The following is a 24,328-nucleotide window of genomic DNA, read 5'->3' as shown; positions in this document are numbered from 1 at the left end:
TCTACTGTACGTTCTACTGTTTGTGTGTGTTTTGCTAACTGTGTGGGGACATTTTAAAAGTTAGCCATCTTTAAAAAGTTCTAGAAAGCTGTCCCATTTTTGTAAGACTGATTTAACAGTCATCAGTTGTGTTGAAATGAGTCAGTCTGAAGACCACACAATTCTGTAGACTTGCATGTGTTACATCAGACAAGTGTCAGTTGCCACGGCTATAACAGTGATTCCAGAATTCAACAGTGGGGCAGCAATCAGGCCTCCCCACTGGTTAACACTTGCTTGGCAAGACCCCAGACCTCAAGGCACTCCACCCCAAAGAAAATTACCCTCAAAGTGCACATAGCAATTACACGGTACATTTGCACAGCAGCTATTCTGTGATTTAGGCCGGCTGCCGACATTGCACCCCTGCAAAAAAAAAAAACGTTGTTCGCCTCAAACTTCTCACTGCTGTCCGCACTGCTAATGCAAGTGGGGAGAGGTTCTAGGGATCCTAATTACAAGAGGCAAATCCTGGGCAGGTCAGCACACACACACACGTGTCCCGCTGCAAAGTGTGCCAACTGAGTCATGTAATCATGGTGCAGGCTCCTTGACAGTCCACTCCCATAAGGGTCTCTACCTGAAGCCTGTCATTTCCTGGACTGCCAAGTATTCCTTCTTCCCCACAGCCTCATCCCTCTGTCACTGTGATACAGGTCACAATGAAGGAGGTGGAGTCGGGGCATTTCTATCCAGAGTTGCATGCCACTGTAGCCTGAGGCCGACTTGAGGTCATCCGTGAGCAGGCGCATGCCAGGTGCGTGTGCACCAGGTGACCCTGCACTGTCAGCGCTTTGACTGCTGCATCGAAGCTTTTAAAGGACACCACCTCCAGATGGAGACATGAAAGCACTCTGAGATGATGGGAAACTGGGTAAAACGTGTCTAAAAAATTTCGGTTTGAGTTGCAATGTTGATGGAAGACACGTGACATATTTCGAACATGGCGATTTCTCTGTACGACAAACAGAGCTGGACTCTCAGTGGCCAAGTATCACAATATTCTGTCCTTTTTTGAAAGTGTTTTTCTGAGTGTGTGTATGTGCGCTTGCTCTGGATTACACCCACTGCCACGGGCTTTAAGTCATGCGAGAATGGCCCACTCTGAGACTAACGTGCTACGGCTAGCTCTGTTCTGCTGGCATTCCACTTGATTTGTATACATTTATAGTTATCCGTTAATCTGGATTAACAGTTTGAAGGGGACTGAATGTTGAGTAGTTTCAAATGGGACTGAACTAAGCCTGTACACAAACAAAACATTGGAATTAGACAGCAAACTGGCTTGTTTCAACGGGTTGGCTGAGGCTCCAAGCAGCACGGTTTCGCGAATGAAGGGGGCGTCCTCTAATTGTGGTGAACAGAACAACGGTGCTCAGTAATGGGCTTTTAAAGCGAAGCACATTTTCGGCGAATTGTGTAACTCCCCATGTGGGCGTGATCCGGGTGCTGCGGAGACAGGCCTGGTGGGTGTCGGCATCGCCGTGCGGCGAGAACAAAAGACTAAAGTTTGGCACGCGGAGGCGATTCCGTTCGCTTGGACCAACGCGCTGGAGTTAATTACTGACACGCAGTGTGAATTTGATGCCGTGTGACAAGAACGGGATAAAGATTAATTTCATACTTCATCTTCCTTGTTCTGGGAGAGGGGAAAAGGTTCCCCTTAATGGAACACCTCAAGGGCTCGTGCTGCGGGTCAGGGCACCGAAGCCTCACAGCGTTGCATATGGAACGCTGTTTCCCTTTGAGTGCGCTGTGCGTTTGCAGCAGGTGGCATCATCATTCAGCAACGACCGACATTATTGCAGGGTTTCAACCTGCAGTGTACTCTGCTGGACGTGTGTTTAGTTACTGTAGTTATTCCTATATTATAGATATGGATATGCTCTTCCTAAGTATAATAATAATAGACATTGTTATTTTCATATCCACTGGACTGAAAATATTGTATCGAGTGTTTCCGCTACGGTTTGAAGAGGATGGACTTGTGGTTGAAATGGACCAGGAAAAAGAACTTCTGTGACTGTGGGTGGCTTGTTGGCTTGTTTTGGTTCTTCCAAAAGCGGAATCCAGAAAACCCCCGAATTGCCAGCTCTGTGTCCGTGGGTGGGTGGTGTCAACAGCAGGTCTGGTGGAGGGGAGGAGATGAAACGAGGGGCTGTCATCCCACATCTCAGCCCTGCCATGGAGCTCCTCACATTCCCTGACAAAACTGTCAAGCATCATTTGGCCGATGTGAACTTAGTTTGCCATGTGGAATCGGCAGCCGCTCAAGTCAAGCACCTGTTCTGAGCTCCGTCAAACACAGCTGATTTCTCCCCTTCTCAGTGCAGTTTGAAGCACCCCTGCTGTTATCTTCAGCAACCTGTTGCTCTGAGGGAAGTTCTCGTCTTGGGCACTCATGGATTGTTTCAACAACCCCACATCCTCTTTCCTATCCAGATGGGGACCCTCCGTGCCTTTGATCGATTAGGCTTCAGCTTATGGGGATGTGCATTCTGTATTTATTGCTTCAGCATCTATTAGAAGAAGGCCTAAGGAGCTTTGATGGACTCAAGGCACTCACACAGTTTGCAAACTATACTGAGTGCTACTCTACTTGCTCATAGGTGCACAAAAAAGGCAAGTAAGTTTTAATATTAGGCAAATTATTTCACATTTTAAAGCTTTATGAAGCTTTGGTCTGTGGTTATAGATGGTGATGCTGATTGATTGTACAGTAGTGAAGCTGAGGGCCTCCTGGTCACTGGTCAACCCTGCAGACCCCTAAAACCAAAGTCACTGAGGGGGTCACTCATTAGAAAGCACTATCTCAGATCTCAAGCCTCAGCATGAGCTCGGTTGTACGCTGTAGCCAGAGCCATGCCCCCCCCCCCCCACATGTCTCGAAATCCCCCGGTCTGCTCTGGCTGTGGAAGAGATGGGGGGGCTCCAGACATCTGGAAAAGGCTTATCGCTGCACCATGCTTCTCTCAGACACTTCAGGTATGTTTGTCCAGTGAAGCTTTGAAAGTAACTGGGATAAAAGAGAATGGTGTGTGTGGGGGGTTGGGGGGGGGGGTAATGTGTTGTCAAATGAAACAGAAGATGGATTGCTGTGGGTGATCTTCAGACTGTCATGTCTAATTTATATTAGTCTTTTTTATAGACATAAAGATCTATTATAGATTTCTATGTTTTTGTAAGTCACGTCATAGAAAAGCATTTACTATATGTAAATAATCCATTTTTTTTTTCATTTTTGCTTTAGTGATTTTTTTAAAGTTTGAAGTTGAATTTATTGGATAGTTTCAGAATTTTGTCATTTTTTGGTAAGTCGCTCAGCCAATGAGCATCCTTTGAAAAGAAGTGGGTGTGGTTGTTCCTTGTCATGTCACTTGCTGTGGGATTCCCTCCTTGGCCAAACGGATTTACATGGAAAGACGTAGCAGGTCAGTACCATTGAGCTGGGACTGGATGCGGTATTGCCAATCTGCCATTTCCGTCGCACCCTGTCCGCTGAAAGGGTGGGAGAGCACCGAATCGTCGTCTCCTCTTGCTCGTTCCTTTTTTTAAGCACTATGGTAATTTGCTCTTTGTTTCGCTCTTGACGGCGCTAGGGCCCAACCCAACATTCTCCCCCCACACGACACGCACGACTCCTCCGTATTCCAGCCAAACTGAAAAGAATGGAACCGTAACTTGGCCCTAATTTCTTCCCTGGCATGTTAATTTTAAAGTCAAAGGGGCAGTTCCTTTTCATCATGGCCGAGCGAGTAGGATATATGCAGCGGGCCGCAGATGTTCATGAATAATGTCCATCTCCAAACCCCTGGCACGGGGACCGCGGCGCGGGGCAGATGAATTACACGTAGGGGGGATCTGACAGGCCGCACCAAGCTTTGTGATCATTCCAAAGTTCTAATAATCTCTCTCACCTTCTCCATCTCCCGGTAATGAAAGAGAATAGGTGATTGCACCCCGGGCTATGTTCCGGCTTAATGACTCCTCCAAAGGCGCGCCAGCCAAGGAAAAATTAACTTTGAATGAGCGGCGAATTGGCTCTGACAGTATGATAGACCGTGACACAGATTCTGTAGCAAAACAGACGTAGCGCTAATTGATTATCAATATTTTAAGCAAAGTGATGAAAATAAGCATTAAGTGATGGGAAAGGAGAGAAGGGGGTCCGCTCACTCGCCTTGGTAGGGGCCGTGCGTCCTGTTTTTTTTTTTTTTTTTTTTTTTTTTTTTAAATTTCACTGCCCTCCACTACCCATCCCCCACTTCTCTCTCCCTTGCCGTCAGTCTCAGTCATTCTGTCCCTCTTTCCCCTGCTTCTGTGTTTTCCTCCTGTTTCGCCCTGCCTTTTTTCAGCTGAGCGCTCTCTCCCTTTGCTGCTCTCTCTCTCTCACTCACACACACACACACACACACACACACACACACACACACACACACACACACACACACACACACACACACACAAGTGCTCTCTCTCTCTCACTTTCATTGCGGTCCACTGATTTCGGGTATAGACTCTACTGATTCTCAGTGCTCACCCAGATTTCTGTTAGTTCATTCCAGTAGTGATACAGGTGGGGTGTTCGGGGTTTTCCTTTGTATTTTTCAGATGTATTAGTTATTTCTATCTAGTTAATAATTTTTCCTGCATACCCCTCTGCCCCTTCTCTGACCAGAATTAGGACCACTGGGTATCTTTTTGTTGGGGTTGTTTGTTAACTGGAATGTGTAGCCCCTCGCTGCGTCCCATTGAGAGAGTGGGTCTCCGGGTCGTGGCCGGGTTGGCGGGTCGGCTTGTGCCTGTAAGGCGATTATGCCTCGGGCCTGCGTTTCATGTGCGGGGGGCCTGCCTGCCTGCCTGCCTGTCGAACGGACCTACAATGGGACACACTGCAGCGTGTTAGTGGCAGGGGTCTCAGTCTATTCTTCTTTCCTTGGTACACACACTGCTGCCCTGATCACATTAACTCTTATATGGGCTACAACTAAGGGTTTACACCCCAACCTTTTTGTGGGGGGGGGAGTGCAAGAGGTGTAGATGGACTGAACTGTAGTAAGGAGGGCCACAGCAGCATGCAACAGGAATCCAAATTTACGTATTTCGGGTTTGGATGACTGAAGCCTGTGAGTTTAACATAGATGTTGGATGAACTGTATGGCTCTCTGAAAGGCTCTGAGCTGTTGGTGCTCATTGGACCGGTTGATTTGGTTTTTTGACCTCTTTGATGTGACCGTGACCTGCAGGTACTCCTTGGAAGTAGAGGGACAGTGGTGACTTTCCCATAACACCTCGAATCTGCTCTCCCCTCCTTCAGGGTCTCAGTGATGGGCCCTGTTTACCAGTGGCAGAGTGCAAGCACGCGGCCTACCTGGCCGGACCAGTCCCCAATGCTCAGGGTGCGTCTGCCCCCACCCCACGCCGTCACGTTCAGGTCCTGGATGCGGAGAGCATGCAGACGGGAGGGCGTTGTAGGGCATCGTAGGGTGTCCCAGAAGGAAGTGCCAAGGAAGCTGAGGTGCGACCCACACCGCAGCTGTCTGGGCAAACCTGAAGCGGAGCTGCTAGAGATCTCCACAAGAAAGGGTAGCGCTGCACAAACAGCAGAGAAGAAGCACAACCTCAACAGAGGGCCCTGGATAAACTCGTACAAATTCCCAGCGGTTTCCCTCGTTTTTTTTGTTTTTTTTTCTTTTTTTCTTGTTTTGAATTAATAAAACATCTAGGAGGATGATGCCTCATGTTAAGCCGAAGCAATAGAAGTGGGTCCGTTGTGTAGCTGTTGTCCCTGGCCCCTCACTGGCCCCTCACTGCTCACCCACATAATGAAACCTATCGCCTTCAATTAGGCCTCCCTCCTTTGTTTGCCGACAAAAACGAGAAAGAGTCTTCCTAAGCAAAAGTTTAATATTTTATCAAAACAAGCGGGTGCCTGCTTTTGACATACACGGGGCTCCTGGCGCCCCCCCCTCCTGCCCCTCGAGCGTCATCGCGCTCCGCCGAAAATCCGCAGTGAAAAGAAGAGCGGCCCATTTCAGAAATTGTTTTAATTAATTTCACTTCCTTTCCGCATGGATATTTATACATGCATATTTATTTCTTTATTTATTTTGCCTTCGCAAGCTCGTCAGCAGCGAATCGCCTAATTGAAATTAATATCGTTTCTGTTGCAGATGATTATTTACCCTGCTCCAAGCCTTCTGTGCGCGGCGCGGCCTAACCGCACTCGCCAAGCCGGGCGATGCGATGGCTGCTCGCGGTGTGTAATTGATCATTACGGTGGCGTAAAAGTACAGTGTTCTCCGTAATTGATCTTCTCCGCGAGGAATCGCCACTACAGAGAGCAGGAAGAAATAAAATCCGGTGAGACGATTTTTCCCTGAATAATTTATTGAATTTGTAAGATACTACTCTAATTGTTTTCTTTATTAATATTTTATAGATATCATTTAGGTCGTACTAGCTAGTGACAGTGTTTGGTAAAATCTCATTAAAAGCAAGTGCGGCTCTAAGTCTGCTCTATGAGACAGATTGTTTGCTGTTTTCCTCACCAATTATCTCTTTCTTGTTGCACTTTATGTTCTGGAGCTCTTTCCTCTACCAGCAACTTTGGCGCCCCAGATCATGTATGTTCTTTGAATTTAAATCTAATATGTAAAACTGTTTCATATGTGATTTTAATCATGGAATTTATTTTTTGAAATTTTGTTTGTGTGTGTATATATATATATTATATATATGTCTGTGCGTGTCACATAATTAGCAGCACTTATTCTCTGAGCTTTTCGGTGCGTTATTTCCTCAAATTTAATTCATACTAGGTTTCCATGTCCCTGTAGCTAATTATGCTTTACATGGTTTTAATAGGTCTGAATTGTTCACTGCGCACACGTTGCCTGCCCGCTTTGCCCGGCGAGAAGTGCACCCTGCCACCTAGCGGTGAAAGAGAGAGCTGTCCCTCGCAGGGCCATGTGCTCACCTATTGCCCTCATTATTCGAAGCTGCTACACCAAGAAGGGCAAGAGGTTAACTTTCTTTAATGAGTCACAGTATTGTACTTTTTCTTCCTCTTTGTTTCTGCTTGTCTTCTTTGTTCTGCCTTTTTTTATTCCTTCCCCAGTCGGCGGATTCCGCGCTGTCCCGTGCGCTGTTTGCCCGTACACTCCGATGTAAAGTGGATTCCTGATTCGAAGGGACATTTTTCCAATTGCCCCGCTCCGGTGCTAATATTGTGTTTGTCGTGCTGCGTGGGCCTGATTTATCGCCCTCCCTCTCTCCTTGACATTCAGATTTCCCGTGATTGGCACCTGGTGCGAGGACAGTGGCCTTCCTACCGTCGTTTGTTTGCTGTGTGTGTATATTTTTCTTTTCTTTTTTTTTTTTTTTTTTTTTTTGCCCCACCCCCCTGCAGGCGAAAGAGTCTGCAGGGGTCCGAGGTTGGGCTTCCATGAGAAGTTGCAGGCGTCTGAATCGAAAACCTTGCTCCTGATGGTCAGGCAGATAAGAATAAATGCGATTCACCTTAATTCATCGCACCCTTAAGTGAAATGTCGGTGTTGAAGTTTCTGTTTACATGACTTAAGGGTTGGAGTCACTCTCGGGAAAAGAGCGCAGCATGTAAATGAGTTTCCTCCTCAGGCTGTTCACTTATCCACTTGGTTTGCCCGTTTGTTTATTTCACCTGCGTAAGCGGTTGCAGCACGCTGAAGAAGACACGCTGCTGTCTGCAGGTGTGGTGTGTTGTGCTGCGCATGTGGTTTGCGAAGGTGCATTCGCAGTTTCGGTCCACGCCGCTGCGTGCCAGCGCATTTCTGTGTTTGTGTCCTCTCGGAAAAGGCGAGTGCGTTTCTCTTGACGGACACGTAACGCTGTGACTGTCTGTACTTCTGTTTTTTATGGGTGCAGGTTGGGACACTGAGCCCGTTTCACACGTTCTTCCTCAGACCTTGCCGTGAGAGTTTGGTGTAGCTCGGTGTCGGCGAGGCCCCCCCCCACCCCGGGCCCTCGGAGCAGCATGGGACCCCTGCCTCCCTACACACCGGGCTCCGGGCCCTCCTCCTCCACGTACTTCTTGATCTATATGGTCCTGGCACCATCCCGCTCCCTCTCCATTTCGCCACTTGGCCAGTTTTAATCACACTGTTTGGACTTGAGACCGAATGCTGACTGAACCTAATTCAGCCCACCTCCACCCCCTCTAGGTGTATTTTGTTGCAGAAACAGACGGCACTCTCCCCAGTAACCCCGCACACCCTCACTCTCCAGAGCTGCACTTAGCACCCCTGCTCGCGAGTGCCGGCTTTTACTTCACCAAATTTAGCAGACAGCCCCCGTTATCCTGGAATCTGACCGTCCTTCCCATTGGCTCAGATGAGTCTTCAAAAGCAAAATTAAGAATGTTGGTAAAGGAAGTATATGCCGTGTACAAAACTTAGAAGAGCAAAACTTTCAACGTAGTGTTTAGTCAGTTGAACACCTGCACTATTGCTGTGTACCTGGGTCAATTAGTGTACATTTCATCACAGCAGGTTCACCAAGGCAAACTCTTTGGCATGCTGGAGACTGCACTTCACGTCATCGAGACGTGAGACGGGATGTTGCTTTTGTGCGTTACGGTTACAGTGCGGTTCACTGCAGCTCTTGTTGCTTTCGGTGGCAAAGCCTCCTGCCCAGTATCAACGCTCTCGCTAGTCGGTTTGTTTCTGACCCGTGTTCCATCATTCCGTCACGGCCTCCCTTCCTGTTTCTGTGCAGCTGCCGAGAATGGGAGTACCATAGTGTCGTTCGAACACCTTGTTTTGTTTGTTTCATTTACAGTGCAGCATTTTTAAAAAATTTTTTTTTTTTTTTTTTAATAAAATGATCATTGTTGAGGTATGATCTTTAGGCATTGATAACTTCCTTATGGGGAACAAAAACTTTTAAGAAGTTCAGGCCCACAGATTGGGACTTGTGCAGCTGACAGGACAGCAGGGTTAATTTCGTTACAGGGTTCAGTGGAGGTTGGCCGTTTTCTCATCTGGGAAAGTAAAGGGGGTTCCCAGGTATGCTCTGAGCACCGAGCAGGTCTCCACCACAGGGTCAGAGATGTGGAAGAACAGCGCTATGCAGTCTATTGGATTTTTTTTCCAACATCCAGTTCTCTTCTCGCTCATAACGTGCGTGTTTGATATTCAGGCCAAGGTAATTAATCACAGAGGACTGAGCTTGGTGTTGTTTGGTTTGATTGAGAGCCCTGGGGCAGAAGGAAAGTGCTCTTTGGTGTGAGGATGGGATGGTGGGGATGAGGCGGGGGGTGTGGAGAGGATGATGGGGGCGCACTTGGCATGGTCTGTTGGGGGTTTCGGAGTGGGGGCATGTGGGGATGCACGGCTCCCAGCCCTGCCGAAGGGAGAGGCAAGGAGCTGAAGAGTAACCTGAAACCCCCTCTTTCACTGGCTCATTAGTGCATTACTGCCTCGCCCGCTCAGCTAATGTCTGTTCTGCTGATCCATCTCTCCCTGTCTCTCTCTCTCTCTCTCTCTCTCTCTCTCTCTCTCTTTCCCTTTCTTTCTCTCTCTCTCTCTCACACACACACACACACACACACACACACACACACACACCCATTTTTAGTATTATCTTTAAAATACTGTTCTGAACCTGTAGGTGGATTTACATGGATGTTCTTTCACCGAACTATTTAAGGCTGATTTCTCTCCTAGACAGCTGTGTGTCCAGACCATGCATTGTGTGTCACAGCCGCTCAGGCCAGACTCCAACTCGAAAGCAGGCTCCTTGAGCTTAAGAAATTGCATCTGATCAATATGCTTTCCAGCCGCCATCCATAGTCTTAGGCAGCCAGGGGATGGTGGGGGATCTCCTCCCCCATCTGCCGTTCTCTTTGGTTCAACAGGAGAACCAGCCTGTGTAACATGGTTCACATGCAGAGGGGTGCGAGCAGACTTTACCTGTGTTCCGTAGACGAGTGAAAAACACATGCAAAGTCACTGTGCTTTCCTACTCATTTTGCATCTCTCTCCCTCACACACACACACACACACACACACACACAATTAAAGTTTGCATAGAGTGCATTAAAGCATATTCTGAATTTGATTATGCCCTGCCCAGCCCCCACCTCCAGCTATTTTACATTCATTCCTCAGTTACAAGTCATATGTAAAAGCACACACTTGAATTTAATAACAGATCTCACGTTTCTCTTTAATATCATTTCCGGCCACTGACCTGCCGTGCTCCCTGTATTATGCCAATGAATTGTTCTTCCTAAAGAGTAGAAGGAAATCAGTAAGAAACCCCAAACCAGCATACTGTAAGAGATAAATCAAATTCAGGCCGGCTAGTTTATTGAATCTAAATTGCGGCCCAGCCTAGGCCGAGAGCCCTGTATAGGCCATCAATCTTGTGCCTGATAATGGAGGAGGCTGAGTTCCACCTCATGTTTGCATTATTAAATTTTCCTCCTAACGAGCCGGGCTAATCCGTCCCGGGGAAGGGGGGGGTGGCAAAGTGCGGTTTGGAAAGCGGGATCATTTGAATGAAACATTAACCCGGCCCCTTACACGACTCCCGGGGGCCAGGGCCATAATTACACATATAATCAAAATTGGGTTTCAATGGAAGCCCTTGTTATCCCCTGTCCTCCCAGTGAAGACTGAAATGAAGTGCAAACGAAGTAAAAGTCCTCGGCGTCTCCAACGGTTCGTTTTATTACCAAATTCAATACAAGTCCCCCACATCCCCACCAAGCCATAAAGCAAAGTCTGTAATAGATGAAGAAATATACCTCTAATAATGAATATTTACTCAGTAAGCTTTCCCATATGTATGTGTAACTGCATATTGAATGGCGTGTGCATCTATACGTGTGTTTTTCTACAGCACGTTTATGTTCAGTATCTGTGGATGGGGGGGCTGGTTCTGTCAAGATTTCTCTAAAAAGGTGTTATTGAAATGGTTGCTGCTTGTTGGTGTAATTAAATACTGTCTTGGTCGGTGCGGAAGCCCGTCTTCATTGTTTGTGGGGGCAGGAGCAGCAGCAGCCGAGAGCAAGATGAGAGATGGATAAACAGTTTGATTTGTGCGATCGCCTGGAGCTGGGTATCAGGGAGGGAGGAGGAGAGAGAGGAGAAGCAGCAGAAGAAGCAGAAGGCTAGGAGGTTAAAACAAAAGAAAAAATGTTGAGTTCAGATCTGTAACAGCCAGCAATGTATCTTACTCCTCTGCAAATGTAACCAAAATAAGTAAGTGAAGAGATGAAGCTGGACTGGAGACTTGGACACGTGGTGGGCACCACCGACCCTGCATGTCGGGCGATGTTAACGCTAACGTATAAGGAATGGGACAGGCCAATGGATTTACTGGTCCTTCACAGCAGTAGAGGGTGACGTGTTCCATCAATTGGGAGCAATTTTGAGTCGTCGGGGGTCTCTGCTTCTTTCGTCCGGAGTTGCAGTGGAGGTTCGTTTTAAGAGGGAACCCTAGTTTTTGATGGTTAATGGCGCTTCGCCATGGCCGGGGGGGGATTCTTCTGGAAGACGGGTACTTCCTGCTCGAGTACATCAGTCAGGCCGCTCGTGGTCACAGCTGTGTACCCTAAGCTCACACTAGCAATTTGCGCGTCTCCTGTAACTCCCCCAGCACATGCGGACGCACAGATGCAGATACCATCAACATGTTTACATGGACAGATAGCTTCACTGTGCAGTTGTTTTCTCCCTCCCTTTTTAAGATTTAAACTCATTAGATATAATCCTATTAGAGACTCAGTTCCACGCAGCTCACTCATCAACTAGTTAGATAGCAATAAAGCAGAATGGCTCCTCAGAGACATTAATGCTCTACAATAAATGATGTGCTAGAACAGAAATGTAATTAATTTACGGAGTATATTGATAGTCCTTTCATACTTTGCTCTATATTTTTTAATCTTCTTTAACATCTTCATTATTTGGAAGAAAAAGTGGTAAAAGTAGATTCCACATTGTGTATGAGTTGCAGAATGCGCTCAGTTTCCCGGTGTGTGGATTACTTCTAAGTGTTTAGTAATGCAAAGATCCGAAGGATCACGTGGCAGTGTGAAGATAAGTGGCAGGTGGTAAACAAACAAACAAGAAATCTGAGCTTAAGAGGACTTTTTAAACTTTAATATCATCACTTAGGTCAGGTGATAACATGACTGAAATTGCAGGGCGCAAACAGAATGTAGGAAGTGAATTGTGTTCGTTCCTGTAATGTTCTCACTCACCTTTCTGTTAAGTTATTATATGTGGCAAGCAGTTACTTTTGTTTAAAGTTGGTTTTATGAACAGTGCAGGATCACAAATGCAGTTATCTAAACCCTAGACCTGTATTGTCAGAACACTGCCTCTTCTCTTGCCAGACATTTATAGTGTATGAAATAATGCTTCAACATATCTGTGTTGTTTTAATGTTTAAACAAAAGGAGCTTGCTCAATAAAATGTATTGGTTACACAAATAATACAAATTGTTGCCTAAAATAGACCCAGTAGCCATTTAGAATTTTGGCTTGGGAGTATATCGCGTTACATTTTTCTAGAGACAATGTGGATAACAGTCAACTAAAATAATGTTAATGTCTTTTATATACTGTCATAGATTCAGAGATATTGATTTTTTTTCTCATTTCATACATGCTACTGTACTGTAGCAAATAGAAAAATTTAAATTTGAATCTTAAAAGGTTCATTCGCATATAACAGCAGAACACTTGCAGCATGGAGCTTCAACACTGTGTTCCCAGTGTTTAAAGTTTCCCAAACAGTACATTCTTTTAAGCCTTTACTAACACAAATAGCAAACACCTACTGAAACGGCTTGAAAGACACTTTTCCAGGAAACTACGCAGGTTGCTTGACGGACACAGGTACTCGAATAGAAGGGGCACTTTCTACTTACTGTTAGCCTGTAGGAATAATTTTAATGACTTTGCTTGTTTATAAGCAGCGACTGCGCCCGTTGCGGCGGGTTTACGTTGTGCCTCGGTGCGGTTCTGGTCAGATTATCACCAGGAATCAGCATTCGTTGCTTTCGCTGCACTTAATGACATCTTGCTGTTTTCCAGCTAAAACCGATGAAGTGCTGAAAGCCAAGGAGAAGAAAGAGGAAGCGGCAAGGAAGAGGAAGGAAGAAGGTGTGTATCACTGAGCATTGCTGACTTGCGTCCACCCACCTCCAAGGCACACAAGACTGAGATAACTATGAAAGTGACACAAATGTTTCTGCTCCTTTTGAAATATGTAACACAAGTATGAATGTAGTTGAACTTTACATAATTATTAGACACATTTACTGCAGTGAGCACTTGTTTTGCTATATATCAGAATTACCGCAGTAGAAAGGACTTTTTACCCATGCATGTCTATGGCAGCCATTGTGACTGTTCATAACCACAACAGATTATCTCCTATGCTTTCACCTTTGCTTACAGGTGAGTAGGAGTCTGTCCTCTTGATTGGCATGCAGCACCTTTCCCTACAATGTGTCTTCCACTCTGCAGAGGATGGGGTTAAACACTTGGTTTCACCTTGTCGAGCTAAACATCCCCCACCACTCCGCCATCTGCTGCCATAGCTTAAAAAAAAAATATGTACACCGTGTAGTAATAATAATAAAAAAGTGCTTCGTTCGGCAGACAGTAAATTCCCCATGTCAGGCCCTTCGCATCTGAACAGATATATTCAAATGAAGTCAGAAGCAATTTGCCAGCATGCAAAAAAACTGATATCAGTAATAAAAACCTTCTGATGCCATAATGAAATTAAGTCACTCCTGCTCCACGGTAGAAATAAAGCAGTAAAATAAAGTGGTGTTGAGGATGTAATGATGAGGTAATTGTGTTCTCTGTACACAACTACTACCCAAACAGAGGGGTGTGGGACTGGGCCACAACCCAAGCCAACCTCTGGTTAGCTGGACTGGGACAAGCTGGGGCACCGTGTGTGTTTGTGTGTATCTGTGAAGCATCAGCTTCTGGTTGCAGGACCCCTCTGGCCAGTCTTTGAGCGTTCCAGCGTTCATGTGGCTGGCATCGGCTTTGTCCCACCCGCCCGTGACCCGACCTTTAAAGTTTGCCGACCTTTTACGGAAATGAAAGCCACGCTCTCCGAACTTAATTAGCCTAGCCATCCCACTTTGTTCTTCCAGTTGAGGCAGGAAATTATTCAGGCCTCTTTCTTCCCATCTCGTTCCACCTCTCTCTCCCCTAACTGGCGAGGAGTGTTGCCAAAACGTTGAATAAGTGCAAGGCTCCAGGCTACTGTGTACTGCTTCCAGTCAAGTAGGTTTCTTAAGCAAAGTTCAAGCTGTAATCTTGCCTTTTGGAATCAATTGACTCCCCCCCACCCTCTGCTTGCGGTGTCTTCCTTGCTCTCTCAAATCGCTCCTGCTTTGTGAAGCAATGCGCGCCTGCGTTTTCCGTGAGGCGCTGAGAGGCTCTGTTCTGCGCAGCCCGAAATAGTCCGCGCTGAGAGGGCCCTTCAAAGCAGCTCCTGTGACTGACAGCCGCGGTGGACCGACCTGGAAGCCGGAGAGGAGGCACGGTACAGCCAACGCAGCCCAGCTCTGGCACGGCTGTAGAGGGGGAGGCCGCTGACAGGATGCGGTGGTGGGCTGGTATTAAACGCAGGGTCCCGGGGTCTCCGAGCACACGCCGCAGGGGCTGCATGAGATCAACGCAACAAGAAAGTTTCACTTGAACCAGTAAAATGAACAAAATTAGCAAAAGGGAAAAAAGTGCTGGGCCCACACTTAGACATATTTATATCTGTTTGTCCTGGTCGTACTGGAGTCTTCACGATTCACTGGTACACAAGATAAAATGATGTATTGATCCATGCAAATATAAATGCTGTCTGATTATGTTTTATGTGTGTTGTCTGTTTTCTGGGAGTATTATTCACTCTTTTAACGAGTAATAATTTTAGCCTTAATCGTGGCTTCCCTTTAGCTATGTCTCTACTGGGATCCAACCATACATTCCTCTGGTTATTTTCCACTGTGCCAGCTATTCACGGGTCTGCCGTGCTGTGAAATAATTTAAACCCTTTGCCTTCTAATTGCGAGGGGGCGCGGTAGCGCAGTGGGTTGGACCGGGTCCTGCTCTCTGGTGGGTCTGGGGTTTAAATCCCGCTTGGGGTGCCTTGCGACGGACTGGCGTCCCGTCCTGGGTCTGTCCCCTCCCCCTCCAGCCTTACGCCCTGTGTTGCCGGGTTAGGCTCCCCGCGACCCTGTATGGGACGAGCGGTTCAGAAAATGTGTGTGTGTGTGTGTGTGTGTGTGTGTGTGTGTGTGTGTGTGTCTTCTAATTGGTTTTCGCAACTCCTTGTCTGGGGATAGAATCCGGCTCCCTGTGTTTGCGTGGGTTTCCTTGCACAGTCCAAAGACATGTTTCAGGTACAGTGTTGACTCTTAACTGCCAATAGTGTGTATATCTATGATTAAATGAACATGTTTGCCACACAAGGGGGTGCGGTGGCACAGTGGGTTGGACCACAGTCCTCCTCTCTGGTGGGTCTGGGGTTTGAGTCCCACTTGGGGTGCCTTGCGACGGACTGGCGTCCTGTCCTGGGTGTGTCCCCTCCCCCTCTGGCCTTCCGCCCTGTGTTGCCGGGTCGGCTCCGGTTCCCCGCAACCCCTTGTGGGACAAGCGGTTCTGGAAATGTGTGTGTGTGTGTGTGTTTGCCACACCTTCCAAGGTGTACCCTGTCGCACACCGTGTTTCTGGAATAGGCTCCGGACCACCATAACTGGACAAGCGTTTAGGATGAATGTATGATTGTTTTTGGCGGCTTATCATTACTGGTTGAAGTTTTTCTAGAATAAGGGGAACACCAGTCGTAATAGTAAACTGATGCATATTGTAAGTGTATGTTCAGGTGTGTCGTGTGTTTCATCGTCCCCACTGTGCCTTCCTCTTGGCCTGTTAGTTTATAAGGAGTTTGTAAGGTTTAGGGAGTCAGTAAGGGAGTGTGTAGTGCGTGGACAGTGTTTATAAGGAGAAGAAAGAGCAGCAGCCTGGATGGCACCGCAGTCATATTCTCAGTGAATGGGCAGTGATTTCCTCTTTCATCTAAGCTTTCATTACTTTTCTCTGTATTGAAAAGCCTCCACACCCGTGTTTCTTAAAAATAAAGAGCGCAAGTAGCAGAGAGATGGTTCATTTTTGCAAAATGTCTTTGTGTTTCTTTTCCTAGTTGCGTGTTTTTTAGGAGGTGTAAAAATAAGAAATAAGATGCATGTTGTTTTACATGGAAACGGCTGGATGCGGACGCTAATTCTCTTTTTTGGGGTTGTCACCGATCTGGAGAAGTGTGTGTGTGTGGGATGGAAACGGATGGAGGAGTGTGTGCTGTCATATGCACCTCTTTAATGTGCTTCCAGAGCCTTGGTGTGTGAGAGCATCAGTCTTACCTCATGCACACTTCATCCCCATCACACCGCTTCCCCAGCAGGACCACAAATGCGCAAATTAACAGGGTTTGTTCCAGTCCCGCGGAAAACGACACTTTTAACCTCTAGGGCCTTTTAAATGACACTGTGTGTGTGTGTGTGTGTGTGTGTGTGTGTGTGTGTGTGTGTGTGTTCTTTTTTTAATCAGGGAGGGTGTTCAGGGGTCACGGTGGCCTGTGTACCTGTTAGCGTGTCTGCGGTGGAATTATGTGCCCATTAAACATGGAGACCCCGCATCCATTTGCACCTCATCACCCTTCATTAACGGGGTCTGGTGTCAGTCACCGAGCACCCTTTACACACCAGGGTCATTCCTGCAAAATAACACGTACACACACTCGCTGTCCAAACTAATGCACGTGCACATCTCGTAGCTAGTGCAGTACAATGGAATTGGAGTGCACCTTTGTTATAATGTTTGCTTATGACTTCAGATCATTTCTCACTATGATATTCTCGACAATTTTCCCTAATAAAAATACAGTACTCAGTTGCATAATATGCATTATTTTTTGATGAATTCACAGCAATTTTCTGTGTCGGAAGCTTTAAACAACTAATTTTAGATGAATTCGGTATATTATAAATGCACAGGGAGGCGCACCACTTCCCTTGTCCTAAGGCGGAATGAGGGGAAACGGCGCACTCCGGATTCCCTTTATTGACTCTATTAATTATTCCCGGCACGGTCGTAATGATCACGAAGAGCCTCTCATGATTTAACGTGATTCATGCATGGTGTGTGGGACGGTGATGGGCTCTTTGCGTGGAGACGGACACCGAACCTGTCCTCAGAGTGTCTGCCCCAAAGTGAGAGCGTTTCCCTTGGAATCCCGACACGCACTTTGCAGAATATTGGATATTGGTGTCATGGACAGACAGGAACTGTGGTGCGGCGGGAGCGACTGGGAACCCTTGAAATGGTTCATTAACGTACTGCCCACAAATGGGGTACGTAGTCAACAGCCCAGTCCCCTCCTGCCCCTCTGTTGGAGCTCCGTGAGTTCTACATGTACATGAGCTTTAACTTGGCCATCATAAAAACTGGTACCTATTAAGCATCTTCGCTTTTTATATCAGCAGGTACTGTAGTGCTCATAGCCATGGCTGTTTTGTTGGGTACATTTAGTTTGAATCCCATTCCTGCTGTAGTATCCTTTATCAAGATTCTACCGTGAAATGAAACGGTGTGAATGTGTGTATAAATGGTCGTATAAATATATGTAAATCTTCCAGTGTTGATTATCTAATGTGGTATGGAGTCAGCAAAATTTTTCAGCATTTTACTTATAAATGCTGAAAATGTAGATTATTATTAAGTACAATTTAATTTTATCCTTCTAGCGTATGCATTTTGTGCCTTTTCATTTTGGTTTTTTTTTTTTTTTTTTGCAATTAAAGCTTTAATTTATATAGACAAGTATTTTTTTCCTCACGACCTCCGATTTGTTGTTGTTTTCTCCCACATCCATGCCATTGATAAAGATCAGGAATATCGCTGATCAACGACCCGCGTGGCAAATCGTTTACACGGGAAAACATCCAGAGTGATTTTTATCTGCGCAAAGTGAGTTTGTATCGATTTCAGAGCTGCGCAACAGTGTGGAGACACATTCAGCGTTTTACCTGCTGGAGGAAAGCCATGCTCTTTTTATTGATTTGTTTTATTATGGAGAATGTTTATGGGTGGGGATTTTTACAGCATGTTGAACTGACATAATTTGAAACACAGCTGGCATTTTTATGCCTTTGCTTCAAACTTGTGAATCGAGTGATGTTACATGTATACCCTGGCAGTGTGAGGTGTTTTAAACGCATCTAAGGTGTCCCCTTCAGGCAGGATTCCCCTTCCTCTTTTCCTCCCTTTCTTTAAGTTCTGAATTCTGCTTTTATGAATATGCACATACTAGTCCATTAATGTATTTGCTGTAGGATTAATTTGGGTGTAGAGATTTTTTCTATGATTACATTTGTTTTATGATTAAAACATAAAAAAATGTTATTTCTCTTTTTTTCTTGTCCTCCCCCTTCCTTTCTCTGTGGTTACCCCACATTGACATGATTAGTTATGCCTGGCTTGTAAGCACTGAATCAGAGTTATGTTCCCCGGGGAAATAAATTTGGCAGAAAATCAGTGTGAGAAGATTTAATTATCACTCGGAGACCTTTCCTCCCCCGGCCCAGTGATCCTGAAACCCGGCGCGCCGCAGCCAAACCTGCGTGGACGCCAGCCTTCTCCTCCCAATTTGTTCATCTGCACAGTGATAAGCCAAGCAATTACTGCTGTATTGATTTTTCATCACCACAAATTTAAACTTGATTTTTTTTTCCTCCCCTTGAAAAAGCTGGTTGCGTGATTTAAAAGAAAAAAAAAGGAAAAAGAAAGGGGGGAAAAAAATAACAAGAGGCCAGGAAGAGAAGCAGCGTGACGGAATCTAATAACCCTCGGTCGACCTCTGGTGTCTCCGGGTAATGTGTCGCCTGTTGGCTGCCGACCCTCCCCCATCCTCCCCAGCCCCATCCCCTCTCTGGCATTTAATGACTAAGGACAGTGGTAGGCACCGTGTGAAGTGTGTGGCTGTTTCAGCCTGACTTGCACCACAGTTACTAGCAGGACATCCCGCTGTGGTACGAAGCTACAGGATGCTGTCTGATCCCACCAATTCACCTGTTAACCATTGGTCATTCCAGTGTCTATGCTGACCTGAGTGCCCAATCATTGCAGTGCAGTTTTGAACCTATCGCCACATTATAGTTGCAGTGAACCAGCCCTTGGCAAAGTGGAGCTCGAGAAACACTGTAGACATGGGATAGTTTTTTGTACATTCCTGTTGAAGACTGTTGGTGACTAATATTCAGGATTCCTCTGTCGAAACTGTACATATTAAGTCTTAAAACACTATACGTGTCATTTTGATTATTATGTATATCTATACTTGTGTAAATATTTGAGACCCTGGAAGCTTTAGTTATTGAGTCATAATATGAGGAATGACTGCAAATGTAGTAAAGTCCAGCTCAGCAGAACCAAGCAATTCAATGTATTTAACCCCGTGGAATGCATTTAAAGGCTAAATGAACACCCGGAGGAGAATAAAGCTCAGTTGAGAGCCATGGCTGTGCTCTTGCTGTTGGCAGCAGAAGTCCTGTGACGGATGGGTGTGGGTTTCAGCAGCTGCCGGTCCTGCTGGAGTGGGGAAAAGTCAAGCCGGGGGGGCATTCAGGCCTCTCGGGCAAAGTTCATCGACATGGCAATGGTTCGGGGGTGACGGAGGGGGGCTTTTAGGTCCACTGCAGCAACAGAGCTTGAATGTGTATCTTTGGGAGGTGGGGGTGAGACACTGGGGTGTAGTGTGTGGACGAAGCGGGTGGGGGGGCAGGTCTAGGCTGCTCAAATTTCTCTCATGGTAGGAGCACTCCTTTGAGGGTGAGGGGTTTGATTGAGCTCTGTGGGTGGGGCTCATTCGCACCTCATTAGACCCGCTTGGTGGTCGCCAGGTCAGCATTGTGGAGGGCTGCCTTGAGGCTCTGAGGCCCGCAGTCACCCTAATGTCACTCACAGCCATAGAGATCAAGGTGTCATACTGCTGCCAATGAGGAATGGCTCCAGGTCCAAGTACAAGTAAAACGAACGTGTCCAGTGATGCCCTGGGTCCTTCTGTGTTTCTTGATGCAAACCAGAGCAGAACTTGGTACTATAAAGACTGATTATGGGTGAAGCAGGGGTTCTTTTCATTTGGTTGTGAAATACTTCAGCATGGGTAAATGAGCTGTGTTGTTTCTTTTGATGCACCTTATGCACCCTAAGTGGTCTGGTGCTGTCCACCTGTGTGCGTAGTTAGAATCAGTGTCGGCAAGTAAAACATGAGTGGGTCTCGTAATTATTCCCTGGTTCTACTTGTGCTTCTTCTGGATCGCTCAGGTGTGCCGGAGCAGAGGGACGTACCCACTGGAGCTTGTATAGCGCATAGCGCAGAATAGATCTGCGCCCAAATTAGACACACCAGACCCAGCTTCATTTCCACCAGACAAAACACAACATGATTGTAAAATTGTCTCTCTGAAATAATTTATAGCTGTGACAGGACCTGTTTAGTGTTACTCACAGGAGGTGCATGTGGGGTTGTGGTTTCCCCATAATGCATTGTGTTGTGGTAGAAATGGAGGGAGATTCAAACGTCTTCATGTGTTTCGTCATGTAGCTGGACTGTTATGGAACAACTAGGGGATACGTGACGTGTAGCTTTCCCATCTTCCCCTGCAACAGCACACACAAGGGATCCAAAGTGTTGTAAACCGGTCAGATTAGTCAAACAGCCTTTTATGTCATCTTCTGTCAATTGGATTTTCAGCAAATGTATTTTCTTTTCATGCTGAAAGTTGTATTGACTATTAATATATGAGAGAATGACTCTGAAGTTGTCAGCCTTCTGGATAAGATGGTGTACAGCATTGCCCGAAATTCTGTTTGTTTATTGATGGCCTTTCAAGACAGTCATTACTGCTTTTGAACATCATTGCTGTTTACTGTTGTCATCCTTGTTTCATCTTTGCAGCTGCTTTGTTTTAAGGTATTGAGGTTTGACAGAGAGACTAATCTGATTTGACTTCATCTAGTCAGGACTGCCGTGAAGATCTAACATAATGTTGCCATTAGAAACATCTGTGTAATTGAGATTATGTGATTTCAGATGGTCTGTGTACTTGAAGCACTGCCTTAATTTCACTGAGGTCACCATCTCAATTTGCTTTTCCCCAAGCTCTTACTCGATACAGCAGAGCGAGGATGTTGAGATAATGTATTGAAACACTTTGTTTATGAGGCAGAGCTAGAGGTCAAGGGTCAGGTGGGCTTTGGGGTGAGGGAGGGGTTGCTATCTTCATTGACCAAACGCCGTTAGTCTGTGATGGGACCTTGGCTGTGAACTCCATGGGTTCCCTACTTACCTAAAAACGTGAGCCCCCACCCCCAACCCACATACCCCACTGCTGGCAGCAGTGTGTGTAGTGTCAGAAGCTGCTGCGAGGGACAGAATGGGACCCTGGTGGCTAGCGTAACGGAGTGTGAGCAGGAGAAGATGAAGTGAAAACAGAATCCAGTTAAATCAATTAGCACCCAATGAGGAGGGGGTCTGGACTCAGCTAGGCGGTAGGTCACCGCAACAGGCCGGCACTTGGGTCTACAGCCTCAACTCCCATTACGTAATGTTTTATTTTAAAGCTTCCATCAGTTAAGTAATTAGTTGCCTGGGTTATTTCTCTAATTATGGAGTTATAAAGGACTTGCTGACCTCTTTGTAAATGAGAAGAAAGGAGTGCGGTGCAGTTTTTGTACACACACTCACACAGTTCCTCTGCTTCTCTCTTTTATAGTTTTATTGTCATATCCTTGTTTTAAAATTTTTTGCAGCTCTTTTCATATAAGAGGCTTCTTCTCCAGGAACACTGAAGGCCCCGAGAGCTTGGAAAGGGACAAGAAGCTGAGCCTGTTTGTGTGTGTGTTTTGCTTTTATCCAGAGGAGAACACATAGTCTCTTGACACTGAGGGGAAACTCTCCCCACACAATGGGTGCAAGTGCCTTGGAGCTCTGCTGCGTTGTCCTACACATACACACACACACACACAAAAGCATATGCGGACACCATTGTTATCACTGTCGGTGTGAGCAGTTTTCCAGAGACACTAAGCTTCGTTTTGTGCGCTGTGTTTCTCCGTCTTGTGAACCACTTCATTGCCATCTGTTCCCTCTTCCCTTCAGTGAAGGCCTTGTGCATACAGAGATGTCAGGGCCTGAGTACAAGCACATGCCCACCACCATGTGGAACTCAGAGCTGGAGAGGATACGCACACAGAGGGGCAGTCAGAGCTGGGGTGGACCTGGGGGATCCATTGAGGCTATGCTGGGGAATGAGGTGCATGCCACCCCGTGCTCCCTGTCAGGCTTTGTGTTGGGGTAATGAAGTTATGAACTGTCTCTGTTTTGTGACAGAATGCTTATTTTCCGGGGATGCCAATGGGAGTCCCAACTGCAGGATTGCCTGTTACCATGTGCTGGGAACAGAGTTTCGTGAGTCACATGGGCCATACCTGGGCACCATGCTACACACTGAAAGGCGTCAGCGCTCTATTGATGGGAGAAATGCAGTCTTACCTTGTTCTGCAGGGACCACACTGGCTCTGGAAGTGTGTGTGTGTGTGTGTGTGTGTGTGTGTGTGTGTGTGTGTGTGTGTGAGTGAGAGAGAGAGAGAGAGAAGGGGAGGGGATTCGGTGCAGGAGGGGTCCCAGGGGGTGGGGGGCCTGCCACCATAGCGTCATTAGTCCAGCAGCACCACCTGCTGCGAATGTGTGCGCTGCCTCTGGGGGCCATTCTGGACATCTGGCACGGGGCGCCGCTGTGTCCTCATCTGTGACCCCCTGCAAGAGGCGGGGCAGCCATTAGCATTCATACTGACACCACTGGGGTGACGGCGAGCGGGGGGGGGGGCGTTGTGCTGAGGATGAGGGCTACATCATAACTCGTGACAGCAACAGATACGTGATTTATTATTTACCCTTTTGAAGCCTTTACTTGTGTATCAAGGCGAGACATTGACTGGGGGGCCAGAAGAGAGCCCTGTCAGTCAATTATGGTGTTCTGATGCTGGCCGTCCGACCTGCTGTTCAATTGTGACACACTTTCGCAAACTCTGATTAGGTCCTCGGCGCTACGACAGCTCTGGGACCTGTCCGGCACCACTTGTGGCTGGATTGGGTTGTTACTGCGCAGAGCTGTAGTGGCTGCCTGCAGCATGACCGCTGGGAGTAAACCTTCCAGGGACAATATACAGCCAGCGTCCACTGAGGGTGGTCTGGTGGGAAGTTGTGTGAGATTGTGGGAGAGTGGCTAAAGGAGCCCTTTTAGCAGCGACTCAAGTAGACAAATTTCACTTGTCAGTTATACGCACAGCTTGTATTTATAGCGTACTCATTAATCCAGTGACCCACAGGAAAGAAAGTGGGTCTGTGTCAAATGCAGCCTTGTTCAGGAAGAGGACCCTTGAGATAGGAGTGTTTCTGTGACTACTTCATTCCTTCTGCTTGTGTGTGTGTGCGTGTGCGTGTGTGCACGTGCAAACTTCTCCCATGTTGCCCTGTTGAATGTGTTTGTGTGCACTCTTAATATCACTCTCTTTCTCTCTCTCGCTCGCTCGCTCGCTCGCTCGCTCTCTCTCTATTGAGAGCTCATTTGTCAAGGCCACAGTGGCTGGGTATTAGTTATGCAAATATTGACGTGCAGCTTTGGCCCGGTAGCTGTCAATTGAAATCAGGAAATCGATGCGCCTAATAGCTCCTCATTACGCAGTTGATGCATTTTCAGGGCTACATCGGAAACTGTCGGCGCCCTGATCAATGCAGTCAAAAACTATTACCTGACCACAGGAGGACACCTTTTTAATAACCAAGTGTTGCTTAAGCTCTGCTCGGATGGTTGGCTGCCTGGCGTGGTGTATGCTGGAATTGCGGTAAAATCACGGCAGAGTGGCAATGGAACCTGACTTGTGTCTCGGAGCAGTGAGGAAAGGCGGGCGATGTGTTCAAAAATGCAGACCGAGGCACATTAGCATTTTTAGTGTTGGTTTATCACTTTAGTCTTTTAATTTGCATCCCCTCAGATACAAATGCTGCTTAGGAAAAAGTACTTAATTGTATTTATATTTCTATTTGCGTGTGATTGGGCATTAAAATAAGAGTTTGCGTAATTGTTTGTAGCTTCCCCTGCTGCACTTTGCTGGAATATTTAATGACAGCCTGGGGGATTTGTTTCCTTGTCTCA

The 24,328-nt window shown here is 46.7% G+C and overlaps 1 protein-coding gene across 1 annotated transcript in view; it reads left to right on the top strand.

Moving 5' to 3' along the window:
• The window catches only part of rsrc1 (arginine/serine-rich coiled-coil 1), a 108,651-nt gene that overhangs the window by 77,075 nt on the left and 7,248 nt on the right, over positions 1–24,328 (top strand). The window contains exon 8 of the mRNA XM_018732478.1: positions 13,128–13,196. Coding sequence (XP_018587994.1) covers positions 13,128–13,196 — 69 coding nt within the window. The remainder of the gene's footprint in view (positions 1–13,127; positions 13,197–24,328) is intronic.

Source organism: Scleropages formosus, chromosome 10 (genome assembly GCF_900964775.1).
Source record: "Scleropages formosus chromosome 10, fSclFor1.1, whole genome shotgun sequence".
NCBI lineage: Eukaryota > Metazoa > Chordata > Actinopteri > Osteoglossiformes > Osteoglossidae > Scleropages > Scleropages formosus.
Note: the sequence above shows the minus strand (reverse complement) of the source record. Positions and strands in the feature narration are given on the sequence as shown.